Below are 5,644 nucleotides of genomic sequence, written 5' to 3'. Positions count from 1 at the left end.
ATATAAAAAATTATATATAGAATTTCAAATAGCTTTCCAATTAAGACGAAAAATTTAACCCATTTTAATACCTCAATGATTATTGGATTTTGTTCCTAATTTTGCAATTAAATATTGGATTGGGATCAAATTAACATAATATATAAAGGGATAGGCTCAAAAGTGACACCTATGTCTGAATAGTGGAAGCTTTAATTTCGCATTATTTTCTTTTTGTTTAGGTTTAATTGGGAAATAGAGTGATTATTAAGATATTTTCAGCACATAGTTTTTGACAAAATAATAAAGTGCTGTTTTAGACTGTACATTTTTTTTAGAAAAACTATATTGTATGTTTAGTTTAAAATAGAGCATGTTCACATATATGAACCTAAAAATAACATAAATTAAAGTTTCTATATGGTGCTTCAATTGGCTCCTTTTCTAAATCACTTTTTCTTTTTCTTTTCTTTTTCTTTTTCTTTTTCTTTTCTTTTCTTTTTCTTTTTTAATCCTAACCACATTTGTTTCATAATTGTTTTTCTAAAGTACCTTTTGAATTGTAATTAAAAGAACAAGAAAAGAAAATTATGTTAATTAAATTACTTTTTGGGAAAACAAAAACTCTAGGTGATTTGGACTCGTGTATATCAAATCATATCTTTAGGAAATTAAAGAAGTATGATCATGTTAGAGTGTGCTTTTGTGATTGAAGAAAAGGGCTACAGAGTTCTGGTCTTCTTCAATGGATGCCATGTTCTTCCTCCTTTTCTAAAAACAATGTCTATAACAAAGATATAATACTTCCATCAATCGTTTCAAGGAAGATTCATTTCGTATTCTATTTTCCTTTTTCTACATTTCCTTTTTCAAAAATCATTTTATTTGACAGACGAACCCACCATAATTTGACAAAGTTTTGTTTAGAAGACAATAATTCGACAAACACGGTTTATCGCATGTGACAATATACCTTTGTTCTCCAACTTTAGCCTGCTTTATATTTTGATTGAAAATTTTAACTTTTGTTTATCTATTTAAGACACATCTCAATCATGCTAACTTAAGCATAGCTTAAGAAATTAATTAAGTTATACATTCAACTAACGAATTAAGTTATAAATTCAACTAAGGTTAAAAGTTTGAAACTCAATTCACCAAGTATAACTTGTAACTCTAAATGGTACTTTAGAGACCAAAACCATCAAAATAGTTGATGATGATATATCTGTTTCATAAGCTAATTTTATATCTGCATCCAGTTAATTATTCCTTAAGTGGGGCAGAAGAGTCAAGCACCTAACCGTTCAGCTATATTTTTGCAAGCAATATGGCAAACTTAGGCCCAAACTCCTAGCTCCTATAACCCATTTGAACATACTTTTTCAATGTTCAAATTCAAATACCCTGGAACAAAAACCATATTCCCAGGCCAAGAGAAGCACATGATCATCTCTAAAATATTATAGTTCTTCAAATCAATGGATCATAAAATGAACCTTGCATACCTTCATAGTCTAGAGATGAATTCCGGTGCATATGCGTCTTGAATCACAAACGTCGATGGAACTTGAATGTCAAAACCAAGGAAATTGGAGACTACCACCTTATGGCTTAGACTCAATTAATTGTCAATGAATCAGGTTAAATACATAAACAATGCCAACAACTTTAGAAAGGATCAGCAGACATTGGTGCTTGACAACTGCAATGTTTGTACAAAAGGAGGAGAAAAGTATGAAAAAAGGCACATTATCTTGCACTAAAACCAGATCTTCAAAGTACATAAAAGTTTGCTTTCAGTAAAATAAAGTTTAATACAAACATAAAGCCACTGACAAGCTTAAAGAAAGGTTCAACAGTGAATTGTGCTTTACAGCTCAATTACAAGCCATAGAAAGAAAAGGCAAACTATCTATCAAAGTTTAACCAAGTCACGATCTAACTATTGATGGGGGTTTGGGAAACAAACACTTGAGAACTGCCATAGAGTTGTGATTTGAGAGTGCGTTGAGTTCAGTACTTTGGAGGTGGCTGCTGTGTAGGAAGCAAGCCAAATCGCTTCTTAAGAAGAACTCTTTGCCTCGAATATTTGTCATCAGGGGAGAAACGAGCTGCAGTCAGAAAATGTAAAACAGGTTAACAGAAATCCCCAAAACTGCTAAAACCATGACCACATTGAAGAGGCAGCCTATCAGGCAATATCTTTATTAATTCAATTAATATAGATAGAGAACAAACGATGGTATCTCTAAAGAGATAAGTGACCAATGATATTATCCTCTTCTACAATGATAAATGTTGTATATCAACGGTGCATTTCCATTCTCACGAATGTATAATTCCAATCTTCACAATAGCCTCAGCCACAGTGAAAATTACAACTGAAATAGACCATGTATAATGTTCAACCAATTCCCTTGTTATAAGAAAAAACGACATTAGAACATGGTCTTTCTCCCTAACAGGAACATTGATATTGCTAATTATGCAAGTCAGTGAAAGGAAGTGGGGCACAACTAGCCAAATAATGCAAAAAAAAAAATTACCTGGATGAGCAGATTGCGTGGCCAAACCTAGAGGAGATTCCTTCTGTACAAGGTAAGGACAAATACGAAACAGACAAGTTAGCATAAAATTGTCTGCACAAAAGAAGTTACAAGCAGTTAAGGGCAATTAGCAATGGCTTATCAAGCTAGTTTTTCTCTTTTGTTTTGTTTTTGATACTCAGTTTATCAAGCAAGTGAAGACGTATGTGCAGGACCTATTTTAGTTGTATTTTATAGACACTTGGTCTAAACAAGATCCAAGGTGTCAGAACAAGATTGATAGACTATACTGTCAGAACAAGATCCAAAGTTCACTTCCAAACTTTGGAAAAGTATGGAAAAGGCTCTAGACACAAGACTTGATTTCAGTATCTTGTTCCACCCGCAGATGGGTCAGTCAGAAAGGACAGTTCAAATAGTGTAGGATATGCTTCAAGTTTAAGCTTTGGACTTCCAGGGCAGCTGGGAGAAACATTTTCCATCTAATACGGTTTAGTATCTTGTTCCACCCGCAGATGGGTCAGTCAGAAAGGACAGTTCAAATAGTGTACGATATGCTTCAAGTTTAAGTTTTGGACTTCCAGGGCAGCTGGGACAAACATTTTCCATCTAACACGATTTAGTTATAATAATATCTATCAAGCAACTATCGGAATGGCCCCTTTCATTGCACCCTACGGATAAGCGTAGGTCACCAACCAATTAGACTGAAGTGGGAGAGAGCTCGATTTTGGGACCTGAGTCAGTGCAAATATCTAATGAGGTCTTGACTCAGTTAAGTAGAAAAGGAAGACAGCTTAAAGTCAGCAGTCAGAAGAAAATAACTAAATTTTAAAAGTTGAATATATGGTATAGTCTTGTCGTTGAAAGGAATCTTGAGCTTTGGGAAGAAAGGGAAGCTCAGCCTAAGACTTTTTGGAACTTTTGAGAATTTGGAATAGGTGGGTATACTGGCATATCGCTTAGCCTTACTGCCTGTCTTAGATTCAATCCATAATACTTTCCGTACCTCCATACTTCGGAAGTATATTGCAAATGTCTCCCAAGTTAAGCCATACACCATTGCAAGTGAAAGAAGATTTGAACTATGAGGAGGTTTCTGTCCAGGTTATCAACGCAAGGATCTGGTTTACGTAATAAGACTAACTGTCTAGAGAAAGTTTTAGGTTACAGTCCAAGTTATAAATCGCTAGGAAATTACACATTAGTATTTTTGTACTCATCTTTATTTATAAAATTTTATCAAATGGAAGTGCAAGCAATAGTTCTTGCAGTGACTAATGGATTGGTGTCTTCTGGGGGGATTCAAGAAGATCTGCTGGTTCATAATTGTATGATTTTAGTTTTCATTAAAGTAGCTTTTACTTTAGATTAAGCTTCTGTGCTTAGTATTTGGGTTAATTCATACCACTGCCTAGTCCTTTACATTTTGGTGATGGACTTGGCTTTGAATTTTAAGCCTTATTATTCGATCAAGTAAAAATTAGTTACCTTTGGTTTCCAGTTTTTTTTATATCCGTGAGTTTTCGGGTCATCTTACACACACACAGACAAATTTAAGGGGCAACCCACCTGACCCTTCAATATTTTGGTGTCAAATAAACTCATAGGAAATTCCTAGGAGCGGCCATAATGGATTGAATCCTTGACCTTAAGTTATAATCACTTCCATGACATTCAATAAAACATTCGAATTGACAGGTTGTTACATTTTTCCCAAGAAATGGCAGGTGATAATGAAAGAGCATCCTTGGTAAATGTGAAACTTACCAATCAAATTAGCAGAGAAAGAATGGCATCGAAAGCCTAAAATCTAAAACTCCTTCTTCTTGGTCAAGGAACGGGCGAAGGGAATTCTAAACTACTATCGTGATATGGTAAAGTAAAGACGGGAGGATTAGAAGTTATTGGAACAAAGCTCAAAGCCTTAACAGAAACTTACTGTAAAATTGAGACACTCTAAGCAAAGGTATCCTATAGATTTAATCAATCATTTCATGGGTACATAAATTAATTGCAACTACACAGATTACTTGCACTTAATAACGGTAGGCTAATTTTCTAAGGAAGGTCAGCACAAATAGAACTAGTCCAGTCTCCAAAACTTATGATCATTAACTCGGCAATCTTTAACTATCTTAAAAATCAAGGACCCCATATAACACTGCTTATCTGATACGCAGCAGACGCTGTCAAAAATAGTACAACCCCAATACTAAACGATATGATATCCATTAACTTCAACACAAAGAGCAAAAGAAGAAACAAGAAATAAAAACCTTTGTGGTGTAGACTTTATCACCATTTTCGTTTATGTAAAACTGAAGATACATCGTCGATAGGCACCCAACCTGTAAAAAAAAGGGGGAGGAGGGGGGTTATTGATATTGATTATACAAATTAGATTAGAGAAAAGGTGAGGAACCAGTGACTGACGAAATGAACAGAGGTGCAACAAAAGGCGAACGGCGGCGAGACCAAGAACGAACGACCGGGGGCGCGCCAATGAACGGGAGGTAGGGACGAAGGGCGGCTGTTGAAATGAAGAATGAAAACCTAGAATTGTATATATACTAAACCGGTTCAGTATAGTTAAACCGAAAATTTAGTTACTAATCCTGTTAGCTGACCAAACCGGGTGGTTTCTTAAAATTGAATTTATGGTTTGTCTGAGAAAAGGTTGAGTTATGGAGGGTTAGAGTTATGATAAACCGTGTTATGATAAAGCTAGGATTATGATACGATGTGTTTTGGAAAAAGATTATGGAGAAAGTGTTATGATAAGATGTGTTTGGGAGAAAGGCTATGATAGTGTTATAATAAGATATGTTTGGGAAAAGGGTTATATGTGTATTGTTATGAAATTTTTTATTTTTTATTTTTTATTTTTTATTTTTTATATTTATATTTATATTATAGATCCAACACACAAATTTCTATACTTAATTTACTCAATCATCTTAGTTTTTGTAAAATAAATTGTCTAAACTTCTTTAAATACGACGCTCATTCTCAACATTTTTTTTAGTAATCCTTACTTGCGGATAAGTTTTTTTATATAAAAAAAATCATATTCTAAATCTAATACATACATTTTGTATATTTAATTTATCAAA

At 33.9% G+C, this 5,644-nt stretch overlaps 1 protein-coding gene across 2 annotated transcripts; it reads right to left on the bottom strand.

Annotated features, from left to right (window-relative positions):
• Positions 1-1,715: 1,715 nt before the first annotated feature.
• On the bottom strand, positions 1,716-5,119 carry LOC101221807 (H/ACA ribonucleoprotein complex subunit 3-like protein). Of its 2 annotated transcripts, none has more exons than XM_011653136.2 (4): positions 4,965-5,119; positions 4,808-4,879; positions 2,529-2,571; positions 1,716-2,093 (listed from the first exon to the last, which is right to left on the bottom strand). In XM_011653136.2, the coding sequence occupies exons 2-4, from the start codon at positions 4,859-4,861 to the stop codon at positions 1,996-1,998; spliced, it is 195 nt and encodes a 64-aa protein (XP_011651438.1). In that variant the 5' UTR covers positions 4,862-4,879; positions 4,965-5,119; the 3' UTR covers positions 1,716-1,995. The 2 variants fall into 2 exon arrangements, with proteins under 2 accessions (XP_011651438.1, XP_031738537.1); XM_031882677.1 differs by having other exon boundaries at positions 4,954-5,064.
• Positions 5,120-5,644: the final 525 nt, after the last annotated feature.

This window comes from Cucumis sativus, chromosome 3 (genome assembly GCF_000004075.3).
Source record: "Cucumis sativus cultivar 9930 chromosome 3, Cucumber_9930_V3, whole genome shotgun sequence".
NCBI lineage: Eukaryota > Viridiplantae > Streptophyta > Magnoliopsida > Cucurbitales > Cucurbitaceae > Cucumis > Cucumis sativus.
This window is presented reverse-complemented; position numbering and strand designations above follow the sequence as displayed.

Excerpts from the sequence above, each read along its gene's own strand:
- LOC101221807 (XM_011653136.2), bottom strand. The coding sequence starts at position 4,861 with ATGTATCTTCAGTTTTACATAAACGAAAATGGTGATAAAGTCTACACC. Across the intron at positions 2,572-4,807 it reads ATAAAGTCTACACCACAAAG|AAGGAATCTCCTCTAGGTTT; the intron begins GTTTTTATTTCT and ends TACCTTGTACAG. Across the intron at positions 2,094-2,528 it reads CACGCAATCTGCTCATCCAG|CTCGTTTCTCCCCTGATGAC; the intron begins GTAATTTTTTTT and ends TTCTGACTGCAG.